Source organism: Cydia fagiglandana, chromosome 26 (genome assembly GCF_963556715.1).
Source record: "Cydia fagiglandana chromosome 26, ilCydFagi1.1, whole genome shotgun sequence".
Classification (NCBI taxonomy): Eukaryota; Metazoa; Arthropoda; class Insecta; order Lepidoptera; family Tortricidae; genus Cydia; species Cydia fagiglandana.
The window spans coordinates 7,585,615-7,606,134 of NC_085957.1; the positions used below are offsets into that span (position 1 = coordinate 7,585,615).

Here is a 20,520-nt window from a genome sequence, read left to right on the forward strand (position 1 = left end):
AGCAATTTAATACATATTTAGCAGAACCACAGATTCGATTTGACATGGACCCATTTCAGTGGTGGAAATTGCGAGCAGCAAGATACCCAGCGGTTGCAGACATTGCAAAATAGTATTTTATGCAACAGTTTTATAAGAGGGGTCAAAAATGTGAGTGGCGTGGGTAACAATGTGAGCCGAAGGCGAACATTGTTAATAAATACGCCATGAGCATTTTTTGACTACTTATACAACGTTGCATACAATGCTTTTTCTATGAGTAGGCAATATTAAATAAAATACAAAAAAATATAAACAAAATTTTATTTATGAAAATGTCAATGTAAATTTTGGATAGTAGGTATTAATATATGTATGTAGCTCTTGTCTGCGACAAGCACCCATAATACCAAATATTACTGCAACCTGTAACAAGAAAAAGGAGAATTAAATAATATTCAGTTTCAATGCAAAAATATAAAATGTACATAAATATAGCTCGTTGTACTGTGTACCCTAAAAATGTGTATCAAAATTTTTTATAACATATACCAACCTTGCTTAAAAGATAGATCTGATCCGGTGCTTCCAATTAGTCTTTGAAAATACACCAAAGACGTTTTCAGAGAATGACGAAGTTTTGTGCTCCAATCTCCACGCCATGCACTTCTCATAAGATTTGTCGTATAGGTGCTGAGATTTAGTACTTAGGCAACAAATTTTCGGTCGCTGCTTGTGCTGCAGCGGATATTTCTTCAGGTGTAGAAACAATGTAGTCTTCTTTGTCCATTTTCAACACTTTTTATGAACGCAAAACAAATTTAACAAATAGTAACGCAAAGTACTCAAAGAACAAGAAATTACCGGGAAAGGCGGGAAACGAGAAACAAACGAGTAATGTCTATGGTTATGCTTTTTTTAAAGCCGTTACACACTACCGCACCGCACCAGGGTCGTGGTGCTGTAGGGTATAAAAGTATTTTTTATTATGTTGGTAGCAATGAACTCAGTACAAATTTGTTTCTTTTTTAATAAAAACCGTATGCATTCAATCGTTTGTCACGTTGGTAGCAATGTACCGGTATGTGGCACCTGCTACCTGCACTAGCTTACCGTATCGTAATGTCTCTAAAACGATACAAGTGCTTTTTTGGGCAATAGACTATAGACTTTTAAGGAGTATTAATAATGTATGCCCTTATATGTTCGTTCGTGACTATGTAAATGACAGATAAAAGTACCCGAGTAGAAAAAACTATTTATGTATACCAGCTACCTCCGCAAGTTCGGAAAGAACTTTTTCAACAGCGGGTAACATCGTTACAGCAAAACGTAGCTGTCTTCTTCCCAAAAACGTTTCTTTATTGGTATTTTTGTATCAAAACAAAAAAATGCTAGATTAATAATATACCTAGATATTTATTGTTTTTATTATTGTTGTGTAATTATTTTAATAGCGATAAGAGGGTGTTTAATTTAGAAACATATTAATATGTAATTATTTATTTGTATCTTGTTCTAAATTTTCACCGATCTGATTTTAATTTTTTTTTTATTTAAATTTACCGAACTTTGTGAAGTTTCACAGAGTAGGTATTGAAAGCTGATTTGTAACCAAGAAATCGAAGTTTTAATTAGACATGTAAAATAATTATATTTAGCTTAAGTTAACGTTATTAATTAGGTTTTAAATTCATCTATTAAAATTGTCCTGTCAATCAATCAATATTTCACCAATGCACCAAATTTTTCAAAAAGTTTTATTTAAGTATTTAAGAAAATTTACCTGTCTGGTTATACGTTTTATTTTGTTAGTCTTAGATGTCTATATTTATTTAGACATTAATGTGATATTATCCAGTTTATTTTTTAAATATTAATGTGTTATTTTTTACTGACTTTTTTATAACTGTAATTATTTCTAAATTAAGAAATTATATACTTACTTCATGTTGATTTATGGATAAATAAGTGTTCAGAACGTTGTTGTGTGGTTTTGTTGATTTATAAATTATAATATATCTATTTTAAAGTTGAGCAAATTATTTTAATAAACCTTTTGTACCCCATACAGTGTTGTTGTATTATTTTAGCAACCCTTTTATTAAAGTAGCTATTCATTGTAATTAATGCTTGGTTCTTTTAATTTATTACTGATTAATATTTAAAAGGCCGTACTATTGGAAATAAATTTTATTTCAAAAGTAATGAAACGGAATTAGAGCTATGAATAAAAAACTCACGATACATTTTTATTCGTAGCTCTTAGAGACCGCATCGTATCTTCACTCAACGTCGCGGGCGGACCGAACCGGCGTGTTCTTAAGATACGTGAAGCCGTGATCACGCCTACACGGATCTACACGGATTCACGTACCCTAATTTCACGTAACCGAATGTCACGTGCGGAACGGACCAGAAAACCGTTGCCGTGATTCACGAAACCGGGCGCACGGCTACGGGTTCACGAATCACGGACACGACCGCGAGCCCTAGAAATAACTCATGTATAAGCCAATTTTGGCATGGTTGTAGAGAATGGTTATTAAACATTGTAAGATCGTTTTTTTTTAGTTTTTCGTAAGTAACTCGTAAACGGCACCCCAAAGCAAAAAATATATTTTACGTAATTTAAATATATTTAAAATTTCTTATAAAATACGTACTACATACTTTTTTTCGCTAGGATCAATATTAAAGAAAGATATTAAAGGCAGAAAATAAATTCTAAGGTCCCCTTTTTACAGCACTTATATCACTTAGCGCCACTTGCACCATCCCACTAACCTGAGGTTAACCGGTTAAACCGTTAATATTGTATGTCATATTGTACTGGTAACCATGGTAACTCCAGGTTTAACCGGTTAACTTCGGGTTAGTGAATGGTGCAAGTGGCCCTTATATGTTACCCTGTCAGTGGAGTACCCCTAGTACCCCCAGTACCTCTATAGCAGCGGTCGGCAACCTTTTAGCAGCCAAGGGCCACATAGCAGTTAACGAAGTGGCTGCGGGCCGCACTTTGTTAATATTTATGACTTTATCAGACATTGTCATTTCGAGGCTCGCGGGCCGCTGGTTGCCGACCGCTGCTCTATAGTATAGTCGCAAAGTTCAAATGATTTATGAGGTTTAACCTTATAACAGGTATCACTTCGAGCTGGACGCGCAAGGGCTATGGATCGACTCCCCCATGCTGCCCGAGCTCCTCACCCTGCAGGAGCAGGTGGCCCCCATCACGCCCACACCCCAAGATAAGAGAGGTAAGAGGAGGGATGGGAGAGGATAGGAGAGGATAAGAGAGAGAGGAGCTAAGCACCACTATTAGGCTTGTGTCGGTCATGAACAGAGCTCGGCGGGGGTGAGCTGTTTTCAGAGTTTGCACAACATGGACATGCCTTGTCATTCGATAGTATATGTGGTGTAATTTAATAACTAAAGAAATTATTTTATTTAGGCTGCCTTTCCGCTAAGATCTTTACGTCGCCATTAAAACCAATGAATTTTATAGCAAGCTTTTTTATTTTGGATGGATATACACATTATTTGAAGAGGTTTACCCCTTCAAATAATATGTATATCTATCCATATGCTACTATTAAAGTTTATTTGTACATAAGGCATTGTCATTTTAGTTTAATTATAATTAATAAAGTTTGATTTTAATATTTCTTTCTAAGGTGTATCTATATTAATATCTACACTTGACATAAGTGACGTCAAAATGGCTCACCCCTGCCGAGCTCTGGTCATGAACTAAGAACTCTTAAGAATGAAATCCCGTCAAGGACCGAAAGGAACTAAATCTTTTGGCACATTCTTAATTGGTCCTTGGTTTAGGTCCTTTAGTTCAGTGGGATTGATGAGCGCTTAACATGAGTGAAACAGAACATAGACTGAACGAAATGGTTCACAATGACGTTGGCACGAGTGTGAACGAGATAAAAGAGTGACAAACAGTCCTAAACCTGAAAAGTATGGAAAAAATCAAATATTTTTTCTATATTTTTTATTTTATTTTATTGTGTCAAGCTTTTGGATTTTTAACCTTCATATAGTATCGTACAACTTGAATCGCGATTCAGTTGCCAAAAGTTTAGAAAAAAAAAACGAAGGTAAAATCGATTCATACATTCCCAGCTCTCAAAGACCGAACTGAACTAAAGGAACTAAAAGACCGAACTAGTTCGTTTGTCAGATTGTCCGAGAGCGCTCTCTGTAGTGACCGAGCAGGCACAAGCCTAACCACTATAGAGAAAAAAATACATAGAGTGCTCACTCCATACATCAGATTTAGTACCAAAACGACTATTATTTTCGCAGTCGACACTTAGTAGCTCGGTACTACTTACAGGGCTAGACATCTTATTTCATATGGTTGGTATATAGGACGTTATCAATGAAAAAGGGACCTTATTGTTGATGGCGTTTACGCCGCACAGCGTCGCGCGGCATTGTACTTATATCGGAGCATCGTTAATAATGGCGTAAGCGCCATCGACAATAAGGTCCCTTTTCATAGATCATATTATCATATTTGTGTTGGTGTGTAAGTCTGTGTTCTTTTGCGGTCTCGGCATTTACGCAAACATCAAAGGCGTCGGTCCACTGTTACTTTTTACACTGTGGTCACAAAACAGATAGGTACAGAAGTCAATCACATGTATGTACTTCACTTTTCATGCCTACGCTCGGCGGTCGTTCTAGGGTCGTCAACTATGGCTTATGCACAAAAAACTATCGTGGTAGTGGCACTCGTGTATCTAACGTATCGTATCTCGTAACTACATAATAGTTGTTTGATTTATTGTTGAGGATGAAACTGGAAGAATGGAAATATAAATTAATAATAACTAAAATTTTAATTTTAATGTCATTGTTAAACTGGTAGCTTAAAAAACGACAATTCACCGTTTAATGTTGAATTTAAACAACCGTCCACTGAACAGTTACAATAACTTTTTTTTTCTTCATTATTGCACAAATAAGTTCACTTCCTAGACGCGTGTCTCAGAGCGGATGGCACTCGCGCTCGCAGTGGTCCCAACCGGTCCGAGATATCGTGTCCGTGAGCAGTGTCTATGTGTGCGTTGCTCGAGCGCATTTTGTATGTAGATTGATTTCTGTACCTATCTGTTTTGTGCTTCTAGTATGAAGTCGCGCGCGAGTACGCAAGTCATGCTAAAGGATCAGGATGCGGATCCTTATAATAGTAAAAAGACGTAGTGTTAGGTTAAATATGTAGAATTACATATTTCGGCTTTGGCTTTGCTCGGAGCAATGCTGAGCCGAACGGAGCCGAGTTTACCCGAAGTCAGGAGCGTCTCCCCACTACTTGTAGCGTCGTCTAAAATTAAACATAGGGGTAAAATGATACTAAGTGTTCCCCGATTTTACGTTATCACAGAATAAATAATAGTACTAGGTACAGAAGACTCACTCTCTAACAAAACACGTCTGTTCAGGACAGATATGGCCGCTAGGTAGCGACAGCGCCACGCGCGGCTCATCGCTAGCCACCAAAATTGGTGTGGAACGGATGTACTTGTAGCTACCTGTTGCAAAGCGACGAAATCGTGGAGTGAGACACATCTGACGTTATCAAAATTAGACTCTGTGACAATGACAATAGGGGTTAAAATCGTAAAGGTTCCGTCTGGTTGCAGGCCGGGACCCGACTGGCGGCTACCAAGGCCTATTTGAACGATTCGTAGGCGGAAACTCTAAAGGTACCCTTCAGTTTGTACCTTATATGAGCTCTGTTATACGGGATCCTATCTCATCGCATAATAATTGATTGTCATAATGTAATGTGACGCATAAATCTCTTTTCGCATATTTTTTCTCCAGCTGAAACAGAAAGTATTTTCGAAAATATTTTGCATAGGTTGGGTAGAATAGGGTAGGTTAGGTTTGTGTTATATTTTTTCAGAAATGTTAATATTTCCAGCACAATAACAATTATGCGAAATGAGTTTTATGCGTAACATTACATTAGTACAATCAATTATTATGCGACCCAATATTGACCCCTGTAATACTGAACTATAGAATAGTACATTTCGATGCTAGTGCGGAAGGTATGTCATTACTTCACGAGTACCGAGATATCTTGCCACGAGCCGCAGGCGAGTGGCAAGACTCGGGACGAGTGAAGAATGACATTTCCGCACGTGTATCGAACGACGTTTTTTAATACAGTTGCGAAAAAATAAGAAAAACATTGTTAATCGTACACTAAACAAAAGTGGTAACAGTGACAGCTCGGTTAGACGTCGTCTTTAAGTATATTATATCTATGGGCGTTTGGCAGCTATTCCGTTCCATTCAGTCAACTTATTAAGAACGGAATTTTCAATATTGAATATTAAAAAATAAACGTGTTATAATGATGAAGAGGTAAGTAATTAAATATGAAATATGTAATATTTTTCGTATTCTTACATTAACGGTAGGTTTTTATGCTGATTACGACGTTTAAAGGAAACTAATATTAACACTCATCAATAAGTAGTCGTGAATTGGAACAAGTATAAATTTAAAAAAATTGGAAAAGTAAAAAGCACTAGTTCGAGATAACCAACTTTCCGCACGCTAAACAGCTACGTAAAGTAGCACTTTTTGAGCAACTGTATTAAAAAAACAATTATGAATTGTAGAGGTGTAGTTTAAGAGAAAAGTAGACTATTTTTGTATTATGTAGAAAAAAACACTTGTTACTTGTACTTTTTGAAAGTCAAATTAGTTGTTTTAAATTAAAACACATTATATTAAATATACTAAGAACGGGTGACTCACGTATTTTGAGTCTAGGGCTTACAGCTGACCTATAGGTCGGTATTTCCAGACCGATACGACATCTTCAAAACCTTCGAGAAAAGTCCATACTCTTCGTCCATCTTTAAGGCTACGGCCATCATTATGGCAACGCGCTTACAAAACCCCTCTTGTGCTCCATCCATGGGCGATGGTAATCGGATTTATTACCACTATGGATTCGACGACCGGTCTGGCCTAGTGGGTAGTGACAGTGACCCTGCCTATGAAGCCGATGGTCCCGGGTTCGAATCCTGGTAAGGGCATTTATTTGTATGACAATACAGATATTTGTTCCAGGGTCATGGTTGTTTTCTATGTATTTAAGTATTATATATATCGTTGTCTGAGTACCCACAACACAAGCTTTCCTGAGCTTACCGTGGGGCTCAGTCAATTTGTGTAAAAATGTCACGTAATATTTATTTATGGATTTATTTTAATTTTTAACAAGCAGAAACGTCTGAGAACGATGCTATTAAGCTTAGAATAAATTTAAAAGTAGAAAAAATACTGTCTTGTGTGAGACGTGAACTCACGGCCTCTGGATCGATACTCTAGCGTTCTGCCATCTGAGCCACTAAGACCTTATCCAACAAATCTTTCCAGCATATTATGGGATTTATGGGTCAAGGGGACCCTAGCTATATCTACCGTATGAGTGTTCAACCAAGTGATCAAGGCCAGTACGGATATGATGGTCCTTGTCTAAGTGACAGCGTGATAAAACGGTGTCCGTCACTTTCTATCTCACGGTGTTAAAAAGTGACAGTTGTTTTATCACGTGGATAAAGATGGATAAAGCCATCCATAATAAGCGGCGAGCGTGTATGAGGAATATAAAGGGGCCCACTGATTAACAGTCCGCCGGACGGTATCGGCCTGTCAGTTGTTCGGAACTGTCAAAATTCTTTTCTAACTGACAGGCCGATACCGTCCGGCGGACTGTTAATCAGTGGGCCCCTTCATGAATGTGAAGGAAGCGAAAGAGATATGCCAGGATCGTGGCAAGTGGAAATCCGTGGTCTCTGCCTACCCCTCCGGGAAATAGGCGTGATTATATGTACAGTCGCCATCAGATATATCGGAGCGGCCGAGGTGTTCACAATATCTGAACACGCACTCTAACGCCCTGACAATAGAGGCGTGTTCAGATATTTGTGAGCGCCTTGGCCGCTCCGATATATCTGATGGCGACTGTATGTATGTTCAACCAAGACAGTAATTTTTACACTTTTAAATTCGCTATGTATTTTTCATGTCACTGTAAATTTTGTATTGACTTGTGAAAGCCCTTGAAGCTTCCTGAATATTTGTGACGTTCTCAATGAAAAGGTACCACTTTGTCACTCACCGTAAAGACAAAATTTGCTTGTATCTTTATACGAATAACCTCTCAGAGCGTCCTTATGGCAAGCGACAATTTGATTGGGAACATCACATTTTACACAACTTTGGGAACAAATCAAATCACTTTTATTTTAATATACCGGGTGTGGCCTGTAACATGAGCAAAAAATTAAACTGTAGGCTGTACTCCTCATACTGACCAACATTTGTTCAGCGGCTTTTAAAAATAACTTATGGTGTGATTTTTAATACACTTTAAAGTTTATTCTAAGACGCAATGTATTGCGAATTTTGTTATGTTTAAGGCATCAATCACAACGATATGGCGTGGCGATGGCGTCCATTGAAGATAATATTTATTTTGTATGAAAAATAATTAGTCTAAATACTTCATAATTTTTAAAAGTTGTTGAACAAAAGTGTCACCGTTTGAGTAGTACAATCTATGTTTTAATTATTTGCTTGTGTTACAGGCCACATCCGGTATGACATCGATTTCAGTTTATAACATCACATTTTTTAAAAATTGGAATTTAAACAATAATTTTCTCTTGTCCACAGCCGCTGACATAATCCGGATGGAACACAACTACAGCGAGGAGCCCCCGAAGCATGATCCTCCGGAGAATGTGTCCAGACTGAATGTTCGGCAGCTGGTTGACACGCTTGGCTATTTGTGAGTACATATCTCTTCTTCCTCGCGTTTTCCACGGTTCTTGGGAGCCTGGGGTCCGCTTGACAACTAATCCCAAGAATTGACGTAGGCGCTAATTTTTACGAAAGCGACTGCTGAAGGTCAGATACCTTCCAATGCCCAGAGTGTAAACGAGGCTTTATTAGGATTAGTCCAGTTTCCTCACGATGTTTTCCTTCACCGAAAAGCGACTGGTAACACAAAAAATACACAAAATGAGAATAAGGGCCCCCCCACATCTAGCGTCTTTCGAGCGTCGGCGTCTGGTCAGCGCTATGGAAAATGACGTCGCTACGCAGTTGCGTCGACGCTGCGTCGACGTTGCGTCAAGCGGCCGTAGAATTGTAGACGTCGACGCTCGAAAGACGCCAGATGTGGGGGGGCCCTAAACTAAGCCTGTTTGGCAATGGCTATAGTATACGAGAATTTTTTAAAGATACATAATATCTCTTTTGTGTAGTGATACTATAATTAGTATGTGCATGTCAGATATTATTAAAATGTAAAATAATTAACTACCTATTAGGAATATATGTAAATAATACGTACAATTGTAGAATAAATAGATTAGTATGTTATCCTATGTGGAACTATGTTGCTGTGCCCGAACAAGGCGTCACCGGAACACCTGTACCTGCTATGTTATATGCAATAAACAATTTCAATTTCAAAATTCATTGGTACGAGCCGGGGTTTGAACCCGCGACCTCCGGATTGAAAGTCGCACGCTCTTACCGCTAGGCCACCAGCGCTTTTTTCAGCGGTTTTATATCGTTATATGTATCTCCTTGGATTTCACAGGCCTATAAATCCAGGTTTTTTGATAGGCTTGCGTGGGGACACAGATCCAACACGTAGAGGCACCTTGGAGAGCTTTAATGTCATGTAGAATATCTTTATATGTGTTCTCAGATCTCTAAAGAACCTGCAACGCAAGCAGCTGTGGGTGGTCAAAGTGGAGACGGACAAGGCAGAAGCCTCCATCACACAAGCGGAGCAGGTCATCGCCAAGATGCAGGATCCCAAGCAGATCATAGAGGTATGCGGTATTTTGGGCATTTTGGCACGTTTTTGTTAAATTCAATATAGGCTAATTCGTCAAACATCAAACATCAACATTTATTCAGCAAATAGGCCACAAGGGCACTTTTACACGTCAACATTGAATTTACATACAAGCCAAAATAATAACAATACATCAACAAATCAACATATTTATAAAATACAACTAACAATTCAAACTAACGTATTACAATTACTTAGAGATGTACATGGTCTCTTAATGTCAAATTAGATAAAAAATACAGATACTAAACACAAAAAAAAACTATAATATTTAGAGGTGTAACATCGCTAGTAAAGTAATAGTAGTTTTCGATATAAGTGCGCGAAGTATGTCATTATGCATGAGTACCGAGGTCAAGACTCGGGACGAGTGAAAATGACACTTCCGCACGTGTGTCCAACAACGTTTTTTAATACAATTGCGAAAAATGTTCATAGACAGCAATGTATAATGCTTTCGATTTTTCCGGTAATATACTGCCACTTGCAACGGATACCTTTGCTTTGTTATCTGGTCGCATTAAATTCACTCCAAAATCGTCTGAATCACTCATTTTTATTTAATAACTGATACGTAATATGATACGTTCGTGGCAATTACAAACATAAATCACTTAAATGTTGAATAAAAAAGGCGGGAAGAGAATAAAAAAGTTTTACTTTTAATTGCCATTTTTTTTCAATGGGGATTCTGTTGTCGCTGTTGGCAGCATTATGCCAATTGAAGAGAAATTGTATTATTATTTCAGAACATATAATTATGTAAAAAAACATGAATCTTTTTTTATTTCTTTATATTGATATACTATCTAATTAATTACATTTATATTCTTAAGTGCAGTGTACGAACGACAGCTTCATTCAATCGCGCGTTGTTCAAGTAATACTATTGGGTCTCGATTAATACTCCTTTATGCCCAATCGCACGTTGTTCAGGTGGGTCATTTATAAGCGGGTCTCGAATAATACTCATTTATTTAAAAAGTATCAATCAGATTACTTTTTAGCACTAGTGTAAAAAAATCAAACTTTACGCACGATTTGCAGCTACAAAAACTAAACTTTTTGAGCAATTGTATTAAAAAATATTTTTCATCACACTCGCTCAGTAAATGTGGAATTGCACGCAGGTTTAGCGGGAGTTATAGAAAAAGCGTTCTCCCTAGCGAGTTATGAAGTTTCTAGTGCCATAATTAACAAGTTTTTGTCTTTATACTAAATTTTTGTATCGCAAGTGTGATGAAAAACATTGTGTGTAACTCGGGGCGTAATAATATTGCAAACTCGAGTCTATAAATCGCTCCGGCAAGCCGTCGCGATTTAACTTACTCTCGTTTGCAATATTCGACTTACGCCCCATGTTGCACAATGTACTAATATGTGTGTGTTGTCCGCAGATCATACCACAACCCCAGGCGGAAGCGGAAGACCAGCCAGCCCAGAGCGAGGTCAACATCATGGAAGAGTCCACCATCTCTGACAACTTCATATACGAGATAGCCGAAGAACAGGAGATCACTATGGATGAGGTATGTGTGTCAGATCATACCACAACCCCAGGCGGAGGACCAGCCAGCCCAGAACGAGGTCAGCATCATGGAAGAGTCCACCATCTCTGACAACTTCATATACGAGATAGCCGAAGAACAGGAGATCACTATGGATGAGGTATGTGTGTCAGGTCATACCACAACCCCAGGCGGAGGACCAGCCAGCCCAGAACGAGGTCAGCATCATGGAAGAGTCCACCATCTCTGACAACTTCATATACGAGATAGCCGAAGAACAGGAGATCACTATGGATGAGGTATGTGTGTCAGGTCATACCACAACCCCAGGCGGAGGACCAGCCAGCCCAGAACGAGGTCAGCATCATGGAAGAGTCCACCATCTCTGATAACTTCATATACGAGATAGCTGAAGAACAGGAGATCACTATGGATGAGGTATGGCTAATATTCACCCCTTCTCAACGAAATTTTTAACAAACGAGAAAAATAAAAGTATTAACAAAATAATTAGACTAAACATTACAATTAAAACTAAAACTATAACTAAACTCGAACAACTATATAGACATATTTACAGACTAGCTGTTGCCCGCGACTTCGTCCGCGTGGAATCTTATCTTCAACATTTTACATATTTAGTACCTATAATTTTCATATTCAAGCAATGTTGAAATTAAGTACTTATCTTTTTTAGCACGTTGTATGAAGTTTTAAGTCAAGTGGATTTTGATGTTGGTTGCAGAAATTACTTTTTTTGTATTCTCATAATAGGTACCTCCCTTTTATACAAAGATTCAAGTTCCGCACTCACAAAATATCTGATCTCCATACAAACTTTCAACCCCTTTCTCAGCACCTTGGGGGATGATTTTCAAAAATACTTGAATTAGTTTTCATGTTTTTTATATATTTAATACCTTTTTTTGCAAAAAGTTCATGTTCCTAAAAATTAAAATGTCCTTAAAATTAAATTTACACCCCAAGATGAATTTCATCCCCTTTTTAACCCCCTTAGTGGTTGACTTTCCAAAAACGTTGCAATTACTTTTTTTTGTAATAGGCTATTATGCCTTTCTAAGAAGTTTCAAAGCATTTGTAATGGATTCAAACTTTGAAACCCATTTTAACCCTGTTAGGGGATGCATATTACAAAACGCTGAAATTACTTTTATTGTCTTCTAATAGTATTCCCAAATACAAAGATTCAAGTCCCGCGCTCGAAAAAATGTTTGATATAAATCCAAACTTTCAACCCCTTTTTTACCACCTTAGGGGATGAATTTTCTAAAACGCTGAAATTAGTTTTCTTGTACTTTAATTTAAAACGTTTTTACAAAGTTTCAAGTTCCTTGCTTGAAATAAAATTTGCACCCGCAGACGAACTTTCATCCCCTTTTTAAGCCCCTTAGGAGTTGAAATTCCAAAAACGTCGCAATTACTTTTTTTGTAATCGGCTATTATGCCTTTCTAAGAAGTTTCAAAACCATTTGTAATGGATTCAAACTTTCAACCCCTTTTTAACCCTGTTAGGGGAAGAATTTTACAAAACGCTGAAATTACTTTTCCTGTCTTCTAATAATATCCCTAAATACAAAGATTCAAGTCCCACACTCGAAAAAATGTTTGATATCCATACAAACTTTCAACCTCGTTTTCACCACCTTAGGGGATGAATTTTCAAAAACGCTGAAATTAGTTTTCTTGTATTTTAATAATATATCTTTTAACGAAGTTTCAAATTCCTAGCTCAAAAGAAAACTAAAACCCCATACAAACTTTCATCCCCTTTTTAACCCTGTTAGGGGATGAATTTTACAAAACGCTGAAATAACTTTTATTGTCTTCTAATAATATCCCCAAATACAAAGATTCAAGTCCCGTGCTCAAAAGAATTTTTGATATCCATACAAACTTTCAACCCCTTTTTCACCACCTTGGGGGATGACTTTTCTAAAACGCTGAAATTAGTTTTCTTGTATTTAAATTTAATACTGTTTTACAAAGTTTCAAGTTCCTAGCTTAAAACAAAATTTACACCCGAAGACGAACTTTCATCCCCTTTTTAACCCCCTTAAGGGTTGAATTTTCAAAAACGTTGCAATATATTTTTTTTGTAATCGGCTATTATGCCTTTCTAAGAAGTTTCCAAGCATTTGTAATGGATTAAAATTTTCAACCCCTTTTTAACCCTGTTAGGGGATGAATTTTACAAAACGCTGAAATTACTTTTCTTATCTTTTAATAATATCTCCAAATACAAAGATTCAAATCCACCACTCGAAAAAATTTTTGATATCCATATAAACTTTCAACCCCTTTTTCACCACCTTAGGGGATGAATTTTCAAAAACGCTGAAATTAATTTTCTTGTATTTTAATAGTACATCTTTTTACGAAGTTTCAAATGCCTAGCTTGAAAGAAAACTTTAACCCCATACAAACTTTCATCCCCTTTTTAACCCCCTTAGGGGTTGAATTTCTCAAAATCGCTTCTTATCTCTTGTACACTTTATAAATGCAATCTGGTGTGCAAATTTCAAGTTTCTGGCTTTTGTAGTTTCGGCTGTGCGTTGATGAATCAGTCAGTCAGGACACTTGCATTTATATATATAGATAAATAATTTGGCCAAGTCCGAGATAGCTCGAGGCATTTAGTGTTCCGTACGGCTACCATCAGTTTGGCATTGACATAAACGATATCGTGAACGTAATTTACTTCCTATAGGTATATCTCTTTCGCACTAATATGTAATAATAATACGAGCGAGATGCATAGAAAGTAAATTACGTTCACGCCCACGGTAGCGTTTATGTCAATGCCAAACTGATGGTAGCCGTACCGCTCGCATCGTTACATTTTACAGAGGTTGTTTGCCTGTTTTTAGGATACCGTATTCAACTACACACACAGTACAATAGTACAAAGTGTCTAAGTGCGAAGGCCGAAAGCCGAGCTTTAGCAAAATGTCATCGCTTTAGCACAGAGCAATAGTACAAGTGTCTAAATGTGAAGGCCAAAGGCCGATCTCCGCGTAGCCCGAAGGCCCGAAGCGTCCAGGATGTCAGTGCTTTAACACAGAACAATAGTACAAGTGTCTAAATGCGAAAGCCGAAGGCCGAGCTCCGCGTGGGGCCGAAGGCCCGAAGCGTCCAGGATGTTAGTACTTAAACACAGAACAATAGTATAAGTATCTAAATGCGAAGGCCGAAGGCCGAGCTCCGCGTAGGGCCGAAGGCCCGAAGCGTCCAGGCTGTCAGTTCTGTGTTTAACCACTGACATCTTGCAGGCGTCGGGCCTTCGGCCCTACGCGGAGCTCGGCCTCCGGCCTTCGCATTTAGACACTTGTATTAATTACCTGTGTTTAGAACTGACCTCCTGGATGCTTCGGGCTTTCAGCCCAATGCGACTTCAGCCTCTGGATCTTGCGACTTAGACACTTGTACTTAAAAATACTTGGAAAAGTTACGGGAGGCGCGCGTCTTTCGGACGCTTCGGATCTTCGAATCGCTCCTTCGGCCTTTGCATTTAGTTAGATTCTTGTACTATTGCTTTGTGTTTGAATACCGAAGTCGAGCATCTCGCGAATGCTTGATGTATTATAATAAGGCTGCTATTTAACTGATCACCAGATTTAATAAAATTTAATACCAAAAAAATCTACTTTACCACCCTAAAATAATGAATGATCACCAAAATTATAACACCATTTTAATGTGAAATGATTACCAATTTTAGTACATTTTACTATCCTATTAAAGGAATTGACACCAAATTAATCATTATTAACCCAAAAATTGTAAATAATTACCAAATTTCAAACCCCAATTTAATGTCAATTGATAACCAAATTTTTACATCGTGCTATCCTATTAAATAAAATGACACCAAAATAATCATTGTAAACCCAAAAATAGTAAATGACCACCAAAATTAGAACTCCATTTTAATGTAAAATTATAACCAAATTTTTAAATCTTGCTATCCTATTAAAGCAAAGCAAAATTTTCTAGTAGCATTTCGTTTATATATGGGTTGCAGTTCAAACCTAACCTAACCCACTTTTCTAGTAACATTTCGTTTCTGTAAGGTTCGCAGTTCAAACCTAACCTAACCCACTTTTCTAGTAGCATTTCTTATCTGGAAGGGTCGCAGTTCAAACCTAACCTAACCCACTTTTCTAGTAGAATTTCGTTTCTGTGTGGGTCGGAGTTCAAACCTAACCTAACCCACTTTTCTAGTAGCATTTCGTTTCTGTAAGGGTCACAGTTCAAACCTAACCTAACCCACTTTTCTAGTAGCATTTCGTTTCTGTAAGGGTCGCAGTTCAAACCTAACCCACTTTTCTAGTAGCATTTCTTTTCTGTAAGGGTCGCAGTTCAAACCTAACCTAACCCACTTTTCTAGTAGCAATTCGTTTCTGTAAGGGTCGCAGTGTTAACCTAGCCCACTTAACTGATAGCAGTACAAACCTAAACTAACATACTTTTCTAGTAGCATTTCAGTATGCCTACCTAAGTTATGCGGTGCGGGGTACGGGGGTTGAGCGGGAGGGGCTAGTAATTTTGGCATCATTTTACTTTATTTGGTAATATGTATACATTTTTTGGTATCACAGTGGTTTATTTAGGTGAAAATATCGCATTTATTTGGTCTTCAAGATTTGGTGATAATTAATGATTTTTGGTAATCATTCAATATATTTGGTATTCAAATACAATTTTAAGTGCAGTCGTAATTAAAATGGTGGTACATTTGTAATTTTAGGCCTTATTTTTTTGGTGTTCAGTAATTTTTTTTGGTAAGCATGATTTTTTTATTTAGGGTACCAAAGTATTTTTTGGTGGTCATTATATTTGTAGCCTTATAATAATTTAGAGTAAGGCCAAGCGCGCACCACGATTTTTTGTCCTGCGATAATTTTGTCGCAGAAATGCAACGTATGTGTTTATATGTTAGTGCGCGCAATTGTGACAAAAAAATCGCAGCGATTTTTAAATTGTGATTTGTCACATTATTCCGCGATTGTTCGCGACGCGATTGTCGCAAAGTGAATTGCAGCATGCGGAGTTGTATGGCCCCGCGCGCACTATGATAATAAAATCGCACCCCGGCCGGACCTCAGTCGGCATTTCGCTCTCCAAACCCCAACATCTCGGCACCTGCATCTCCAATGGAGTCTCAAAATGAGACGCTAGATGTTGACCATTTAATTATGGAAATAGACGGGGATCACCTTTGTGTTATAAATGCTCAAAGTCATACAGCAATCGCATATTAAAGACACGTTTCATGACAAGCGACTGGTCGACTTTTTCATTTTCATCGCAGTGCGCGCAGTGAATTTTCTGCGATATATTACAGCGCGATTCTAAAATCGTGTCACAAAAATTAATATCGTGGTGCGCGCTTGGCCTATAATACCTTAAAATGTATACTCCTTTAATTTGAATTTAGAACTCATTATTATTTTTTATTTGATTTTGTTTCTAGTTCTATGCCATATATATAGACTTTAATATTATTTAGAACTGCTAAAAAACAAGATCGGCTTACTTTAAATATTTCGTCAATTTTACCTTTGTTTCTAAAAACTATGATATTAAATTTAACTGTCATATACTCTTCCAAAATTATTTTCTCGTAACAGGACTGAAGGGCTACCGCGTAAACCGAAATTCGCAATTTGCGGGGATCTTTCTCTTTTACTCCAATGAAGGCGTAATTAGAGTGACAGAGAAAAATGCTCGCAATTTGCGAACTTCTATTTTCGCGGTTATAGCCCTGAATCTTGTTGCTCACCGATCCGTTCTAAAATATACATAAGTACTGAATATAATTAATAGATATTATAATTATACAATTAATACAGAAATGTAATGGTACTTAATGAAAAGGAATATTGTGTATATTGTTTCGACGAATCAGATACTCTCAATAAAATCTATACATGAGGCCAAAGCTGTTCATAAATATTAAATGACTTTACTATCTCTATACGCCTTACTAACTCTATGTGTCCTATTGTGGAAAAAAAAACACAACGACAGTCAAGAACGGAATTCTTAATTTGAATTTTTCAGTATTTTGTGATGCCTAGTCCATTGCTTGGAAAGCCCGTTCGAAATTTAAACTTATTTGCAATATAATAAGGTCGTATTTTGTAGATCTCTCTCATACTTATAGTAGGCTATTGAGATAAAATTAAATATCCCACAAAAATAAGCAAGCAGAATTAAACTTTGTGTCAAAGACATAAGTCATAAATTTCAATGCCAAAGTTTTAACTAAGGATGTTTCTCGCCTAATATGAATTGACCAGTGTAAGCATCAGTTAGCTAGCCCTAAGCAACCAAAGGTCAAGCTGCAGTTGAAAAACTAATAAAGATAAAGTTAAGCTGATAATTTTCCCGCCGTCTCCATGATTCTTTAAGTTGGGTATTGACTGGTCAGCTGCCTGTTAGCTATAGTTTTCGCGAAAATCGCCAGGACAGAGGTGAAAATTTTTGTATGAAAACTTGCAACTTTAAATGCATTTTTTGACGAAACTATTGCAGTCTAAAATGAAGTCAAAATCAGTCCATCGACTCAATTTTTTGCAAGCTTTCTAATGGTACCCCACACGATTCTTACAAATGAAAAAAGTTTCAGCCTACCCCTTTCAACCCCCTAAATTTCCCCCTTTAATAAGAAATAACCAGTTTTGACTTATTCACAATATGAGTGGTGGTAATTGCTATAACTGTTCCAAATTTTAGGTATCTATGTCAAACGGTCTCTGAGAAAAACGTATTTAACTGATTTGCAAGACCGAAGTGATCCCATAAGTGTTCCGTAAACAAAGTTTTGTACGGAACACTAAAAATGGGAGCTAGCTCGGCGGCGGGTGCCCAGAAGGCTGATGGCATTGCCGCGCTGAATGGCAATGCCAATTCGCTGGGCAAGGAAGTACCCAGCCCTCTGGTCACCTGTAGCATCATTATGACGCTTCGCCAGCTCCCTAAATATATTGTGTGCCCCGGGTCCCCAAGGCCCGAGGGTAAACGAGTATTATTAATACTTTGGTGATTATTTATTATTATTGGTGGTAAAACTGATTTTTTTGATGCTACATGATCACTCACTTAGCATGACATGAAAAAAACTCATATTGTTTCTCAGGTGAAAGAGATCCCAGCAGAGAGCAACAAGGAATGGATGGTGAACATAATACCCGAAGAAAACAAGCCTAAATATGCGTACATCAAGCACTGTACCACCGGCAAGAAGAAGCGACACTTCACCGCGGAGATGAACGAAATAACCCTACAAGGTAAATATATATCTCAAAAGGTTCAGTTTCATTGGCCAATAGGCCCCGCATGCGGGGTCCGGAAGATTTCCATATGACATTCACTAGTCGTTATACCGCTTTACCGCTCGCGGGGAGTCAACTTAGTGTGTACTGTTTTCGATGACCTGTCTGGCCTAGTGGGTATATAGTGACCCTGCCTGTGAACCCGATGGTCCTGGGTTCAAATCCTGGCAAGAGCATTTATTAGCTAATTGAGGTCTGTAGTGCGTTTATGAATAAGGGGGTATGTATTTAAGTATTTATATATTATATATCGTTGTCTAAGAACCCACAACACAAGTTTTATTGAGTTTACCGTGGGGCCTAGTCAATTTGTGTAATAATGTCATATTTATTTAACTTACCTTTTTTGCTCGAAAGGCGACTACGAAAACTACTACATCCTCCCGGACGCGGACCCGTCGGTGGGCGTCGAGATCACGACCAGCTACGAACCCGACAACTACATAGTTGAGGAGTACGAACATCTGGTGTTAGAGGAGCGCCCTCGCAAGCGCAAGGACACGCCCGGCGAGAGTGGGAGGAAGAAGAAGAAGCGGCTCAGCTCCTCTATGAGGGAACAGGTGGGTTCCTATACTAAGTATAAAAAAATAGGTGAAGATACCTCAAGAGCAGAAGACGAAAGTGTCTAAACTCCTCCATGAGAACAGGTAGTAAAAGATATAGTTTGTAGAGTTATACTAAGATAACTGCAGCGATTTTGATAGTATAGACTGTGCAAGTGATATTTTTAACGTCAATCTATAAAAATGATGACGTTTTAAATAACACTTCCACTGTTGTATAGTATAGGGAGACAGATTATTGAGTTAGTAGTAAACGGACCATTAGATAGAGCACAAGTGTTTAATTTAAATACCCCTCTCGTCACCTCATGGCGACCGTGACAGGAATATGAATTTATGCTATCAAAATCGCTGCAGAGTGATTTTGGTCTAACTCTAGTTGTCTTTTTTATAAAGAAAAGTAGCCTAAAGCGTCTCTCAGGTAGTTGCAAATTTGTCTAAAATCTCACGAGCAGCTACGAGCCGGACAACTACATAGTGGAGGAGTACGAACATCTGGTGTTAGAGGAGCGCCCTCGCAAGCGCAGGGACACGCCCGGCGAGAGTGGGAGGAAGAAGAAGAAGCGGCTCAGCTCCTCTATGAGGGAACAGGTGGGCTCCTTTACTAAATATAAAAAAATAGGTGAAGATACCTCAAGAGCAGAAGACGAAAGTGTCTAAACTCCTCCATGAGAACAGGTAGTAAAAGATACAGTTTGTAGAGTTATACTAAGATAACTGCAGCGATTTTGATAGTATAGACTGTGCAAGTGATATTTTTAACGTCAATCTATGAAATTATGACTTTTAAATAACACTTGCACTGTTGTATAGTATAGGGAGACAGATTATTGAGTTAGCAGTAAACGGACCATTAGATAGAGCGCATGTGTTTAATTTAAATACCCCTCTACCCCTCTCGTCACCTCATGGCGACCGTGACAGGAATAGGAATCTATGCTATCGAAATCGCTGCAGTGATCTTGGTCTAACTCTAGTCTTTTTTTTAAAGTAGCCTAAAGCGTCTCTCAGGTAGTTGCAAATTTGTCTAAAATCTCACGACCAGCTACGAGCCGGACAACTACATAGTTGAGGAGTACGAACATCTGGTGTTAGAGGAGCGCCCTCGCAAGCGCAAGGACACGCCCGGCGAGAGTGGGAGGAGGAAGAAGAAGCGGCTCAGCTCCTCTATGAGGGAACAGGTGGGTTCT

The 20,520-nt window shown here is 38.0% G+C and overlaps 2 protein-coding genes across 2 annotated transcripts in view; both read left to right on the forward strand.

Annotated features, from left to right (window-relative positions):
- Positions 1-20,520, forward strand: part of LOC134677476 (uncharacterized) — a 343,898-nt gene that overhangs the window by 147,437 nt on the left and 175,941 nt on the right. The window lies entirely within an intron of this gene.
- Positions 1-20,520, forward strand: part of LOC134677482 (uncharacterized) — a 109,814-nt gene that overhangs the window by 5,670 nt on the left and 83,624 nt on the right. Inside the window, exons 3-8 of the mRNA XM_063535964.1 lie at positions 3,124-3,239; positions 8,704-8,818; positions 9,749-9,875; positions 11,444-11,569; positions 18,572-18,722; positions 19,125-19,327. Of these exons, the coding sequence (XP_063392034.1) occupies positions 3,124-3,239; positions 8,704-8,818; positions 9,749-9,875; positions 11,444-11,569; positions 18,572-18,722; positions 19,125-19,327 (838 nt within the window). The remainder of the gene's footprint in view (positions 1-3,123; positions 3,240-8,703; positions 8,819-9,748; positions 9,876-11,443; positions 11,570-18,571; positions 18,723-19,124; positions 19,328-20,520) is intronic.